The sequence below is a fragment of the Eretmochelys imbricata genome, chromosome 8 (assembly GCF_965152235.1).
Source record: "Eretmochelys imbricata isolate rEreImb1 chromosome 8, rEreImb1.hap1, whole genome shotgun sequence".
NCBI lineage: Eukaryota > Metazoa > Chordata > Testudines > Cheloniidae > Eretmochelys > Eretmochelys imbricata.
In genome coordinates this window covers 106,760,326-106,774,759 of record NC_135579.1, presented here as the reverse complement: position 1 = coordinate 106,774,759, position 14,434 = coordinate 106,760,326, and the positions used below count along the sequence as shown (strand labels likewise).

The window sequence follows — 14,434 nt, the reverse complement described above, 5'->3', positions numbered from 1 at the left end:
TGGGGAACGGCCCTGCTGGCAGTTCTAGCCGTGCCTGGGCTGCTCTCATGGGACGTGTAGTGCTGGCTGGCATCAAAGGGTTAATGTAAAGCTGGTATTGGGGTGGTTCTCACAGGCCAGTGGCGTTCTAGTCAGCCCGGCATCCAGCAGGTGCAGGAGGAGACAGGGACATCCCTCTTCAAAGCTCCTGCTCCCCTTCCATGGGCCAACCCCAGAGCCTGGATTCCTTAGGGGCAGGGTCGCCCCCGACCCAGCCCGGAGCTGAGCTCTCAGGAGTTCTGTTCCCCTGGGGTGTGGTGGAGCTAGGAGCTCTGGAGCAGCTCTCTCTCACTGGTGGAACCGGGTGCATGGGCCCCCTGGCCTCTCGGACCATGTCAGCTGTGCTGTGCACTGCCCCCAAACAGGTTTGGGGACATGCAGCCAGCCCTGCACTGGGGCGAGGCAAGGGCCCTCCCCGGCGTGGTGTGTCCCGAGCCCAAGGGGGCTTGCTGGGGTGAGGGGCCTGTGCTGATGATGTAGTTCTGGGTCTCTGTCAAAACGGCTGGGCCTGCTCCCCTGGAAGTCTGTGCAGAACTCTGCGTATGTCAGTGGGAGCAGCTTTTGGGGGGGGCGTGTCTATGTCCAGTAGAAGCTCTTGGCCCAGGGCAGCGATGGTCCTGGCTCTGAGGAGCGGTGGGTAGAGAGCCTCACTCGTTTCAAAGGGCTGGGAAATGAGCACGGTCCAAAGCTGCCGAACCAGCACCAGGGGAGACCTCCTGCCCGAGTGCAGCTCAGCACCCCCTGGCCACGGGGGCTTCACCCCCTTCAGGAGCTGGGGACCCTGTTCTGTGGCAAACAGCCCTGAGCCGAGCAAGTGGATTCTGTGTGCGCGTGCTGGCCGGGCCTGCACAGGGAACTGGACTGAATGCCTGACCTGTGTTAGCTGAGAGAGGCTTGTGTAGAATCAGAGGCCAGGTGGCCGTGCCGTGGAGTTCTCGAAGCTGAGAGCGCAAGCACAGAAGGGAGGCGGGGAGCTGGCTCTCGGCTTCCTGCACGCAGAGCGGATCGCAAAGCCGGCCGAGCGTCTGGGGAGCAGGGCCGGGGAGGGTGGCTGTGCCGGAGACTCCGGTGACTCGGGAGCCTGAGCCCCCTCCTGGCCTGTTGAGCACTTGCTGAGGTTTGTCATTTATTTGCAGTTATTTTTCAGGACTGAATGGTTTTGCAGACGTCCGTTCAGTCCCCCAATGCAAACGCTCTAATTCTCCTCGTGGAGATGGTGCCCAGCTAGTCCCCCCGCTCCTCCTCCACTCCTCCTCCTCTCCAAGACACGAAGAGCTCCTCCTGGGCGCTTGGCCGCAGTCCCTGGGGGCTTCGGACCCTTTCTTTTGCGGTTTCTTTTTGTTCTTGGGTTCTCCAGTTTCATGATTTTTGTATGTTTTGTTTCTTTAACTTGCTTCAAGCTGCTCATGTCCCCCCTCCTCCCCCCTCGCACCCCTCCCCTGTCCCCCCACACTCCTGTTTTCACTTGTAAATTCTTTCCGTATCACATAACTATATGATGTTGAGTTGCTGTTTGTATGATTTTCTCTTAAGTTACATCTTTATTATATTTTTAGGGCCCAGGGATCATCCTGATATTGTTGATTCATTTATGCAACTCCTGGCACAGGTGTGTTTTAGTTTCTTATTCATTCACTTTCTGTTCTCTCTCTTTCTCTTATTTAATTCAATTTAAACCTATTTTTAGCTTTCTGTTGACAACGTTTTTTTCCTTTTAGTTGAATATCGAGTTTCTCCATCTGTTTCCGTGGAAGTTGAAAACAAAACATTCTCCTTTAGTTCTGGGTTTGCGCCATCCCCCGGGCAGTGCCCTGCTCTGCAGGAGCCTTGGAGCTGCCGCCTCCCGGCGAAATGCTGTGGGGGGGGCGGCCGGAGCCGGGACGGGATACCTCGTGCTGCTCCGAGCTCAGACTTGTTCTCAAGAAAACTAGAGCGTGTTCCACTCCTCCAGCTGCCTCTCTGCCACGTGGGAGGTCCTCTGGAGCCGAGTCCAGCCTAGCTAGATGGCTCTCTGGTTGGGAGTAGCGACCCCAGCCATTGCAGCGTGGCCCCAAAGTGCCCTTTAGCGAGGCAGTCTCCCTCTAAGCCTGCAGGGGGAGCAGCATCTGGGGTTCAGTCTGGAGCCATCTGGTGACGGGAGCGAGATGTCTGTGGTGGCAGCTGGGCGCCAGCCTGTCTGCCCCGTGGGTCCAGGGAGCCTCTTCTGCCGCCTGGCGTCCGGCTCGGGGAGAGCCCTGCACTCGTCCTGTGCCGCCCACCCGCAGCCTGCTCTCACGCTGGGGCCCTGGCTCGGGGATGCTGAGACCCGAGCACAGGGTGGTGCTGGAAATGCAGTTTCTGAGGGCAGGTCCTGAAGCCGCATGGGGGATGCTGCCTGGCTCTTTGGCACGGGAGCAGATGGGGCGGAGACAGGGCGGTCTGTCCCAGGGACGGCAGAGTTGGTGTCTGCAGGTCTCTGACACAACATGTGCTGGCCGACCCTCTTCAGATCTCTGGGCTCGGTGCCTTTCTCTTGGCTGCTGAGTCTTGAGGTGAGGGCAGGCTCCCGCCCGCCGGAGGCTGGGCCACGCAGGGCTTTGAGAGCTCTGGCTCTGCCGCGTGGCAGCGTGAAAGGCCTGCTTCGCCAGAGGCAGCACCGGCTGCCGTCACAAGGGGCGCTGTCCGAGCCAGCCCAGCTGTCAGAGCGCCGTGGTTTGGAGGGGCTGGAGCGCAGCGCTGCGTGGAGGCAGGAGTCTGTGTTATGCTGGTGTGTATATACACCTCTCGGGGAGACAGAACGCTGGCACCTCGCCCCACCCACAGGGAACCTCTGTCACCCTCAGCAGGAGCAGGGCAGCCTCTGGGCGCAATGCTGTGTGCAGCTCCCACTTCCCAGGACAGGGGGACCTCTCACCAGGGCCTGGAATTGGCCTGGGCCTCGCCCTCATGGTGGGTTTGAAGAAGCCCCACCAAGGAGCTGGCACGCTGCTCTCCTCAGTAACAAAATGGCCAGGCCTTTGATGTGTGCGTGCACTGCCAGGAGCTGGGCCGGGCCTCTCTGGGCCGATGGGTGGAGCAGCCTCCTGACTGGGTCGGCTGGAGCCCAGCCTCCGGGCCCTACAGACATGGTGGCCATGGGCTGGCCTAGGCAGTCGGTGGGGTAGGGTTGGGCTGGACGCAGTTGCGATGAGCGGGCCCCATGGCCCGCTGCGACACAGGCTGAGTCGTGTGTGGGTCCAGCCTAGCTGGCTCACTTGCCGTGGCCATGTCCGCCATTGAGAGCGGATCGAGACGGCACCTGCTGCTCCAGGAGAGCCAGGCTGGTCAGCGAGTCACAACCCCTAGCCCCCAGGCCAGGGCTGCCAGGCTCCAGTGTGTGGTGCCCGGGACCCGCCCTCTGTGGGGAATGCTGGCACCAGCTGCTTCCTCCAGTCTGATGTTCTTACAGGTGCTCTGTCTGCCTGCACAGTGATGCACCAGCGCATGTGTCTGGGCCCCACAAACCCGCGTGGCTGGAGCACACACTGCAGTGGGCTGTAGATACAGGTACGTCTGTCCTGCGCTGCTCCTCACTGAGCTCCGCTCCCTCCTCCTGCGCTCTCTAGCATAGAACAATACAAGCCCAGTCACCACTTGGCTTTTGTTTTCCAGCTGTGCGGCACCTCCCAGCCTCTGCCCTAGCTGCTGTACCCTGCAGCCAGCAAGAGCACTGGGCAGCCGGGGCCTGGGATCTCGAGTGCAGCGTGGAGGGGAGTGGGGTGGGGGCCTTGTGCTAGAGCCTCGGCCAGCGCCCTTGTGCCTCTGAAATGTGCCTAGTTCTTTCAAGTGCAGAACTGGCTGGTGCTGGAACGGGGCAGTTAGTACGGGGGGCGTCCTGGCAGCCCTCCTGAGCTCTTCCTAGCATTCCCGGCTACCAGTTTCCTGCCAACTTCCTGCCCGCCCTGGCTTTCCCCTGTAGATTGTCCAGCTGCCCCCTCTAGTGGGTGGAGCTGGCAAGGGAGTGGGCGGTGAATTATCTTGCATTTCACAGATTCACTTTGCCTGACATTGGTGTAATGAAAACTAATATATAAATGTGGTGTTTTGAAACTCAGCCTTCTGACCCCAGCCTACTTCTACCCACCTGACGCGAGAGGGACTTCCCAGGGGCTGGTTGCTTCCCACTGAAATCCATAACAGTCATGAGACTATTGCGGTGTCTTGAAAATGTTGAGTCTCCTCTGAGCCCTCCCAAGCTGCCGTGACCCCTCCTTTGTGCAGGGATGCAGCAAAGGCGCAGCCTGGCTCCTCCGCCCATCCCGGATAATGCCACACCCGCGGACCTCCCAAGGCTGGAAAGAGCAGGTTTCTCTGGGCATTGCCCCTGCCCCACCAGAACTTGGTGGATGCCCATGCGCCCAGCCTTCCTGTCCCCAAGAGCACTGCTGGCAGCTGGCACAGTGTCTATTTCTCCTGGGAACATCTCTCTCCTGCCTGCCCCAGCATCTCTGTCTGTGGAGGGAAGGACTCCGCATCAGGGGTGGCTGTTAGGGTCAGGTGGGAGATGCAGCGACTGCACCCCACCCCTCCCAAAGCCAGCCTCTGCCTCAGCATCTGTTGGATGATCATCATCCCCCTGCCCTTCCTCGCCCCTCTCTGGCAGCCCCATGCATCCCCCTCTGGGACGGCAGCCTCTCCATGGGGCACAGCGTTTCTCCGCCACAGGTTACAACTGAAGGCTACGTGTTTTAATGCAGGCTCCCAAGCCCTTCCGGCTTGTCCTAGCCGTAGCTGCCACCACTTCTCTGGCCACCTCTTTCTCTACACAGACTCTGAGGAATTGCCTTGTGCAGAGGAAGGCAAAATCTCCTCCTCCTGAGGACTCTGATTCCAGGAGCTGGTCTGACGACATGGGCCTGGACGGGCCTCACTCACCACATCCAAGTGCAGCTGATTTCTGACAGAGAATCCACCGTTGCCCAGGCACTTTGGTCCAGCAGTTAATCACCTTCCCCATTCAAAACCTGGGCCTGATCTCTGACTGAATTTGTCTGGCTTCAGCTTCCAGCCCTGGGTCCTTGGCCAGCCTTTCTCTGCTTGGTTCAAGAGCCCTTCAGTACTTGGGATTTTCTCCCCAGGAAGGTACCTGCAGATAGTTGTCAGGTCAACTCTCGGCCTTTGTTTTGATAAACTGAACAGACGGAGCTCTTTAAATCTCTCACTGTCAGGCATTTCCTCCAGCCCTCCAAACAATTTTGTGGCTCTTTCCTGCACCCTCTTCAGTTTTTCCACATCCTTTTAAAAATGTGGCCCCCGGTGCAGGATGCAGTGTGCCAATGTGCGTCTTGTCATTGCGGTGTACAGAGCTGTAATCCCCGCCCTACTCCCACTCCCTGCTCTTCTGTGGCTTTATCCCTTTGTGCCACAGCAGGGCACTGGGAGCTCCTATTGAGTGGCTTGTCTGCTATGACCACTGGATCCTGCTTTCCAGGGTATCGCCCCAGGCTGCAGGGGCGGCAGGCATTCCTTGTTCTCTGATGGATGATTTTGCATTCGGCTTGGTTCCCTGGGCCCAGCTTGTCAAGCCATCCGGTTTGCTCCATATGACTGTCCTGTCCTCATTACTTAACATGCTGCCAGGCTTCGTGCCACCCAGAGATCTTCTCAGCAGTGATTCTGTGTTTACTTCCAGGCCACTGACGATGGTGTCAGGCCTCGAGCTGGTTCCTGGGGGACTCCACTAGAAACACCCCATTTGATGAGTTCTGTCAGCCAGCCAATTCTTTTCTTTAAGAACGTGACAACATGAGGATGGCCAGACTGGGTCAGGCCAGTGGTCCAGTTAGCCCAATATCCCGTCTTCCGGTGCCCCAGAGGGAAGAAACAGAGCTGGGCAGTGATCCATCCCCTGTCGCCCATTCCCAGCTTCTGGCAGTCATTTATTTAGTATGTATAAATCTAGTTTATATTTATTTATTTTTTTCACTTTCTTATACTAACCCAAACATTCTAGGTGCCAGCCTATAGGAGCACTACACACCAGAAGTGAGAGAGCAGCAGATTCATGAAACCTTGGGTTCCCGCATGTTTCCAGAACATGGATTTTTATGGCACGTGTTGGGGAGGAGAAAGAGAAGTTAACTAGTTCTTAACCCATTTATCATGTGCTTTCTTGAAGGTGTGTAGTGCTAGTTTTGAATCCGAATTTCATGCCAAACGTCTACAAAAGTCAAAATGTTCCATCTGTGCACTCACCTTCATCAGCCGGACTTGTGGTCTCAGCAAAGAATGGAATCCAATTTGTGTAGCGGAGCCTGCTTTCCATAAAGCCGTGCAGGCTGGCATTGATTACATCCCCATTCTTTATCAATTGAACCCAGGCCTGCTTTTCTATTATTCTGCTTGGGACTGGGGTCTCCTCCCAACCTGAGCAAGCCTCTGGCCATGTCTGCCATGTGCTTTATAAAGTCCAGAAGCACTTGTGCCTCCAGACCAATGTGGATGCCTTGAGCCCGAAGCCACCCAGAGTGTTTGGGTTTCTGGCTGAGGGCTCTGCCTCCCGCTCAGACTCAGCGGGTGCACGTGGGAGCGGTTGCTCCGACACCAGCATGGGGCCCCCCTGCCTCCTTTGCATTACGCTGGCCCTGTGGGACACAGATCAGACTCCCCTCCCCTTAGCCCCTAGCCTGGAGAAGGAGTAGAGGCCATGTTTTTCATTGTCTGGGCAGCCCTCATTCCCACTGGCTCTGTCTCAGCGGAGCTGTCTGTCAGCAGCAGGAAGAAGCGCACTCTTGCTCCTTCCCAAGCTTTGAGCTGCCTGGGGGCCCGGTTCCTGGTGCAGCAGAGCCCCTCCTTCCATTCAGCAGTGCCTCCAAGGCCCCGGGCATGTTCCAGGCCTGCCTTTCCTGTCCACATGTGTCAGCAGGCCAGGGGCTCAGGACTGTGCTGCAGGTGAGGCCCCTCCAGGCCTTCCTCCTCTCTGGCCTGGTGGTGCTCTCCGTCCTAGTCTGTCAGTCTCTGGGATGGGGGCTGCTGGGGAGTCAAGTGACTTCCAGGAAGCCTCACCCAGAATCCCAGCGGATGCCAGCCTGCCCAAAGGGGACAGGACTGGGGCGTGAGCTCCCAGAGAGAGTCCAGAGGGCCCCAGCCCCTTTGCACTTTCTCCACCACACTTGATTCAAACAGGATGTCGCAGTTGGGCAGCAGGTGCCTGTTACTGCCTGGGCAGCCCCAAGAGCTTCTTCCTCAGCACCCAGGCTCTCCACATCTCCGCCCAAGTAGAGCGCACCCATTGGACCAGGCTGGCCCCCTACGTCCGTGGGAAGCTGGATCTAGGCAGATTGGAGGAGCAGAATATCCCTTCGCTCAGCTGAATCCTGCAACCCTCGGCAATGCTGCTCCATGTGGGGCCTCCGTCCCAGCTCAGCAAGCAGCTCCTGGTGCGCCCACCACAGCTGGCGGACACACACCTTCCTCTTCCATTGCTTGGGGCTTGGGCAGACCTTTCCCAGGTAGGTCAGAGGGTACTGACTGGGGGTAACTCTCATTGCCTTCCCCAACCCTTGGCCCTGCTGGGCCATGGCCTCGTCTCCGGGGACTCCCCTCTGTCAGGAGCCATGCTGCAATGGGAGGTGGAGCTACTGAACTAACGGGGCTGGAGGTTGACTGCCTGCTCCCATCTCTCAGCTGATCCCTGAGAGAGAGAAGGCATTTCACACAAGCCATCGGCAGCCTGGCTGCTCTTTCCATGGCATGAGACTCAAAGCCTTTGTCCTTATGGGTGTGGTGATTTCCCCAAGCTGGGTTTAGTAGGGGGCCCAGCTACGGGGCTCTGTAGGAACTGCTGCTGCCTTGGAGCTCAGCTACAGAGCCCATCCGGGCAGCTGCTCATGTCTCAGGCCCACTCGCAAGGGCCTGTCGAGAAGTGGAGTTTCAGTTTGGCCCCTTGTGTTCTCACCACGGCTCCTGTGAGCCTCCTAGAAACACTTCTCCATCTCCACCCACAGAGCAGCTACCTCTGAGCAAGGAGCCCTTCCTGGAGGGGCCCCTGCCCGGGTGAGCTTCCCAGCTCCCACCGGCTTGTCCCCTCAAGAGCTGGCTGCTCCCTCTTTGTGCCCTACCCCATCCTCCAAAGGGAGCAGCTCTGCCTCATCTGACAAGCCAGGCCTGTGGCCACTGCACTAAGGGACAGCGAGACCAAGGCTCTGTTCTCTGTGCAAAGTGCCCCCAGAGCCCTCTCCTGGACTCGGCTCGCTCCCATCAGCCTTGCCCTGAGGGGGACAGAGTCTCCTATGGCCACAGCTGTGAAGCTGCTCCCCAGGCCTCTGGCTGCAGCCTGCCTGCCTTCCTCCACTGTTCTACTGCGTGCTGCTCCACTCTCTTCCGGGCCTGCACCCTTCAAGAGTGTCCCTCTTTGCCTGGCTCTTCTCTGGGGCTTTGGGCGCCAGCATGGTCTGAAAGGTACATCTACACACACCTCCTGGGTCAGCTGATTTGGGCTCAGGCTGTGGAGCTGTACAATGGCTGTGCAGGTGGTCGGGCGCAGGCTGGAACGTGGGGGCTGGGACCACATGAAGGGGGTGTACGGCACGGGATGTGCATGGATACTGCGCCTACATACAAGGAATATGGTGGATCATCCAAATGTTACACTGAGCTGTCTCCCGTGGCATTATGGTACATGGCTGAGGTGGAGGCAGGGAAGTCAGCTGCCGCAAACCAGTGCAGAGAAATCTAGTTCCAGCAGCAGGCTGCGCGGCTTGATTTATAGCACACCTGTGCTGTGGGTCCACAGACCGGGTAGATGGCTCTCATTCCTCGGGCCTGTGTCACTGGCCGACTCCCTTAGTGCCCAAGAGGTCAGTCTTCGCAGAGTGAGACGCTGGTCACAGCAGCAGGTCATGCAGGCAGGGAGCTGCCCGTCAGCAGAGGCTGATGTCCCAAATTGATGAGAACAGCTGCAGCGACACTATGCTAGAAATGGGGGGTCTCAGTGCTCACGCTTCAGAGCACAAAACTTCCATGCCATCCTACAGAGAGGTGCAACTTCCTGCAAACACGGGCCGTTGGCCTGTCACGTAGGGATGTTGGGCCAGCCAGCCCGCTGCTCTGATGTGGGGAGAGCCCTGTGCAGTCACCACAGCTGCTCTAGGGGAAGGGTCAGGGAACTATTTTATTTATTTTTTACGGTAGACATCCCAGCCTTTCCCACTGCCCTGTGAGCAGACGGGGCTGCTGGCTGCCATGGGGCATGGAGAGCTGCGTCCTGTTTGTCTATACACACCTGCATAATCAGACCCCCCGTCACAGCTGTAGAACCAGCCCTGTTTATGAGGCGCACAGCTCATGGCTGGCCTGTCACTCAGCTGGCTCAGGCCTGGTGACGCGTTGCAGATCCTGAGGCCAGGGTGGAGCTTGTGAGAAGGGCAGGGGGCAGTCTGTTGGGATCGCGGGTGGTGGGCTGCTTGCCAGCCTGCAGCATGCTGAGGGGCTGGCATGATCCAGGGCAATGGGAATTGGGCAGCGGCAGGTGTCTAGGTCTGCACCTGCCCCAGTGGCTGGGCACGCTGCTCAGCGAGAGGCTGGTTAAAGGCCTGCCGGGGCAGAAGCCAGTTTCCCGGTTGGTGTTTGTCACTGGTAGCTTGCCCCTACCCTCCGGCTATGTGCACAGGGCGTGGGTCCTGTCTGCTGGCCAGTGTTTCTCTAGGCATCGAGAGCTGCAGCTGCTCGGTGGCCAGGCTGGGAAGGATGGTCCGCTGCGCTGTCCGTGGTGCTGGTGGGCCTTGCTGGGCACTAGCCAGGCCAGCAGAGTGTATCCTCCAGGCTCCCTTGCAGGCTGTGGAAACGGCATACGAAGCTGCCCCTCTGCCCGGCCAGTCCCTCCTGCCATGGGAGGGCTCTGGGATCAGGGAAGTCCTTGGCTTTCTTCCGCTGGGCAGAGGCTCTGCCCTAGAGAGGGCTGGGCCCACGCCAGAGCAGCTTGGTTTGAATCCCTCCATTTCCCGTTAACTGGCGACAGAAATCCCCTGCCTCTTCTCTGAAGGCCCGTGTCTCGGCGAGCGTGTCACAAGCCACCTGGCTGGAGGTGGCCTGGCGTGCCAGGGCGTAGGGCACCTCTCCCATCAAGGGGGGTGGCTGAACAGCAAACGTCTGAGCCCGCCAGTCAGCAGAAGGCCGAAGCTCCTCACGCTACAGAGCCGCTTGCTAGTCGGGAGATGCCAAGCAGCCTAGAGCTGCTTCCCCTTCTCCAGTCCCCCCCCTTGATCTCTGCCCCCCAGAACCAAGGTGTAAGGGGGTGACATGTTCAGACCTGGTGGCCTGGAAGCAGGGCTGTTACTCTGACCCGGTAAACCCCGTTAGCCCCACAAGGGGAAACCCCTCTCTTCGTAAGGAAAGGGGTGGCCAAAACCTGAGTGTTTCTACCGCCCCTGCTGAGCCGGGCTCTGCTCGGCCCTGGCAGCGTCCCTCTGCCGCGGTGGGAAGAGACAAGCTCCATCCGCGTCCGTGTGCCAGCAGTGTGCACGGAACAGCCGTGGCCGCCGGCCGCAGAGTCCCAGGGCCTAGGGGAGCACCAGGATGGGCTCGATGGGTGTTTTCTGGGGGAAATGGGTTTTCCCCTTTCTGCTGTGGGAAAGATGCTCTTCAGACTGGCTGCACCAGGTAAGTGAGTGCCCAGTGGTGGGGCAGTGGTGAGCTCTGGGTTCGCTCTGTCCGCTGGCTCTGCAGAGCGGGTTATTGTGGCTGTGTGTCTGCTTTGCAGGCTCTCAAAAGGAAGCCCGACCTGTTCCTGTGCAGCACCCTGGACGTCCAAGCGGTGTTCCAGTGTGGTGAGTAGCCCTGGCAGCTAGGACCGTGGCAGCCAGCCCCAAACCCTCTGGGGAACCGCCACCCCCTTGTGGGGAGACTGCAGAGGGCCGGGGTAGGCGTGGGGGGTGTCCTGGGGAGGAGGGGTGGCTCTTCTGGCTGCTAACCCTGATGGTTTCTGCCCCTCAGGTGTCCTCTCCCTGAAGTTCCCTGAGGCCTTGACCGTCAAAGCCTCCTGTGGCTTTTTTGTGAGTGTTGTGGCTTCTCTCTCTGGCTGGTGCTGGTCGTGTGGCTGCACTGCAGGGGCCTGCTTCGGGGGAGCTGTTCCCCTGGGGCTCCCAGGCCGACAGGCCCCATCCCTGGGTATGGAGGAGGAAGGCTTAGATGACCAGGGCTCCTCTCCTGCTGCAGCTCTGGGACTTGGTGCCCTGACCCTAGCTGGGTCCCCTGCACCCTGGGGTTGGGTGCCGTAACCAGCCGGGCCCTGCCGTGCAATGTTCTGTGCCCCTCCCCCGTGGCTCTGCAGGCACCGGGTGTCCTGCTCCTTTGGGCCCTGGGGCTTCTCTGGGTTCTGCTCCAAATTCACTGACCCTGCTACGGAGGAGGGGCTAGAGGTGATGGGCTTGGGGGCTCCTAGGCAGGTGACCGCCCTGTGCCCTGGGGGTGGGGGAATGGCAGCTCTCCGGGCCCACTGCTTGGGCGCTGCCTGAAGGGCTGGTCTCTGGGGCTGAGCTGAACTCCCCCTGTCCTGTTGCAGACGGAGCTGCTGCCTCGGTGTGGAGAAGTCCCCCCTGTGGGGCAGGTGGTACATGAGCATGGCAAGCTGCTGCTGCAGGCTGTGCTGGAGGTAAGGGGGCAGGCCCTGGAGATGGGGGAGGGGCAGGGTTTGGGCCAGGGCCCCGGGGGGCACAGCAGGAGTTGGGGAGCAGACCCTGGGGCACGTATTACCTGCCAACGTAGCTTCCCCTCAGCAGGCCTTGGCCAAGCGTTGAGTCCTCCCTGCGTGGACCTGTGCCGGGTGGGTCTTCCCACAGGCGGGTCTGCACTGCCCCTGGCAGCTGCTTGCACCCTGGGCAGTGCGTTGTTGGTGCTGCTGCGTCAGGGGTCCCCCCAGGAGCGGGGGCTCCGAAAATCGGGCCCTTGGCTGGTGCTGCCAGGCCAGCGCTCCTCTGGCACGCGCTCAGCAGGGTCTGTGCTTCGCAGGGCGTCGGGGGCCAGGCCTCCCGCAGCCTGATGGATCACTTTGCAGAGATCCTCTTCACCCTGAGCAAGCACTGCTTCAGCTACCTGAGCATCTGGATGAAGGAGGCCATGCAGCAGGAGGGCTTCCCCTCGGCCCGCGTCAGCCCGGAGCAGAAGGACACCTTCAGCCAGCAGATCCTCAGGTGGGGCTGACCTGAGGAGCTCACAGCCCAGGCTGATCCCAGAGGGGAGACGCCCCTTACAGGAGCAAACCTCTTTCCCCCCCGCCCCCCAAGCTCTGCATGCCAGCTGGCCCTGCCTGGGGAGCCCCCCTGGCTCTATGTGCTATCCAGCCCCGCAAAGGGAGCCACTGGCCCCACAAGGAGAGCCCCCCCCGGCTCTGTGTGCTATCTAGCCCCGCAAGGGGAACCCCTGCCCCCCCCAGCTCTGCACACCTGCTGGCCCCACAAGGGGAGCCCCCCGGCTCTGTGTGCTATCCAGCCCCGCAAGTGGAGCCCCTGCCCCCCCCCAGCTCTGCACACCTGCTGGCCCCACAAGGGAAGCCCCACCAGCTCTGTGTGCTATCCTGCCCTGCAAGGGGAGCCCCTGCCCCCCCAGCTCTGCACACCAGCCGGCCCCACAAGGGGAGCCCCACCAGCTCTGTGTGCTATCCAGCCCCGCAAGGGGAGCCCCTGCCCGCCCAGCTCTACACACCAGCCGGCCCCGCTAGGGGCGCCCCCAGCTTTGCATGCTGCCGCCGCCGGCTCTCCCGTGCTGGTGCTGCTGGTCCCTTGGGCAGCAGGCTGGCTGTGGGCCAGGGGCGAGCATTGGCAGAGTCTGTCCCTTCTGTCTGGCTCACGCGTGTCCCTGTCTCCGTGTTAGCAGAGAGCGCGTGAACAAGAGGCGCGTGAAGGAGATGGTGAAGGAGTTCACCCTGCTGTGCCGGGGACTGCATGGCACGGAATACACAGCCGACTACTGAGAGCCCCGCCAGGAGAGCAGACGGACCGCCCAGGCCAGCTCTTCCCCGCACGGCAGCCCCCGTCCTCCCCGCCCCACTGCAATCGGCTCGTAGAATAACCCTCCACCTAGAAGTAACCCGCTCTGGACGCTGCTCAGCTACGACCCTCCGTTCCCCAGCATGCTCCCCCCGGCAGGGGCTGGGAGCGGGCAGCAGCAGCTGCAGGACATGGTGGGGAGGCTGGACAGACGGACCTGGCACAGTGACTGCCCTTGCTGTGGCTTGGCTGCCAGCCCTTCCCGTGGGCAGCCATGCGCTGGAGTCCCTGCAGGAGGCTGCCCCCTCGCGTGTTCATGGTGGTGACCGTCCCGCACCAGGGGGCCTTGCCCTCTGGCCGTGTGTATATGGTTGGGGGGAGCCCTGCACCTAATTATAGTCAGGATATTTCTATGCTGCGGCCGTGCTTCTTCTGCTGTGCCTGGGGGAACCCCCCAGAGCCTCCCCTCTCCGTGCGGCCTTGGTACGCCTCTGCACATGGCCAGCAGGGGCCACTCAGGCTGCAACCCAGGGGGAGAGGAGCTCAGCATGCAGGGGTGCTGGGAGCTGCTGTCTGCCAGGGGTTTGGCTAGTTGTTTTGTCCAGCAGCCCCCTTGCCCGGCTGCTCTCTGAACAGGCTCTGGGCCCTGGGAGCAAAGAGTGGCCAAGGGGAGCCGGCGTGAGGCTGGCACGGATGGGTGGAGAGGCTTTGCCCTAGCTGCGGCTTGGGAGCCCTGGCTAGCTGCCCGGGGAAGCACCAGGCCAGGCGAGCTGCAGGTACTGGCCTGAGCACAGAGCCAGTAGTCGATGCATCTAACTGCAGCTCGGCGCTAGCCAAAGTGGCCTGCAGCAGAGCAGGCCAAGGCTTGTCTGCCTGTCCGTCTGGTCTGGTGGGGGGGGGCTCTCACGGGGGCCAGGGCTGGAGTGTGTCTATGGCCCAGCAACGCCCAGGTCCCGGAGAGCCCTTCTCTTCACAACTGCCCTGCGGCCCCTCTCAGCAGGGGAAGGGGCTGCCGCAGAACCGGCCCAACTTTCAGGGGTCCAGCAGCTCCTTGGAGCACCCAGCTACGCTTCCGCCCTGTGACCTGGGGTGGGCAGGGCCCTTCATCCCTGGCCTGCACCAATGCAAGCCCCAGAGTGAGCGAGAGCAGCTGCTTCTACGTCTCAGCTGGCCACGCCTCCTGCCCCCAAGGCTTGAAACTCAGCTGGGCAGCCTGGCCCAGCCCCTGGCCCTTCTTTTGCTTAGCGGGGTTAGGGGTGGCTCTGGGCCTGGCACAAGCAGGGTGGAAACAGCCCCCGCGTGCTGCCAGTTTGCGCTCTCATTTGGGACCCTGCCTGGTTCATCCCAGTCTCACTGGCTTCTCTCCAGCCTCAGTTAGTGGGGGGCCACATGGATTTCTCAAGCGGGTCGGGGAGAGGCTGCCCCATGGCATGGGGCCAGGTTTAATTTCCCCT

At 60.7% G+C, this 14,434-nt stretch overlaps 1 protein-coding gene across 4 annotated transcripts in view; it reads left to right on the top strand.

Annotated features, from left to right (window-relative positions):
• The window catches only part of IPO13 (importin 13), a 67,624-nt gene extending 54,229 nt beyond the window's left edge, over positions 1 to 13,395 (top strand). For 3 of the 4 annotated variants that reach the window (XM_077823749.1, XM_077823747.1, XM_077823750.1), the window contains exons 15-20: positions 1,596 to 1,648; positions 10,757 to 10,823; positions 10,990 to 11,048; positions 11,558 to 11,647; positions 12,004 to 12,185; positions 12,865 to 13,395. In XM_077823749.1, the coding sequence (XP_077679875.1) occupies positions 1,596 to 1,648; positions 10,757 to 10,823; positions 10,990 to 11,048; positions 11,558 to 11,647; positions 12,004 to 12,185; positions 12,865 to 12,964 (551 nt within the window). In that variant the 3' untranslated portion in view covers positions 12,965 to 13,395. The remainder of the gene's footprint in view (positions 1 to 1,595; positions 1,649 to 10,756; positions 10,824 to 10,989; positions 11,049 to 11,557; positions 11,648 to 12,003; positions 12,186 to 12,864) is intronic. The other variant, XM_077823746.1, reaches the window with a different exon arrangement.
• Positions 13,396 to 14,434: the final 1,039 nt, after the last annotated feature.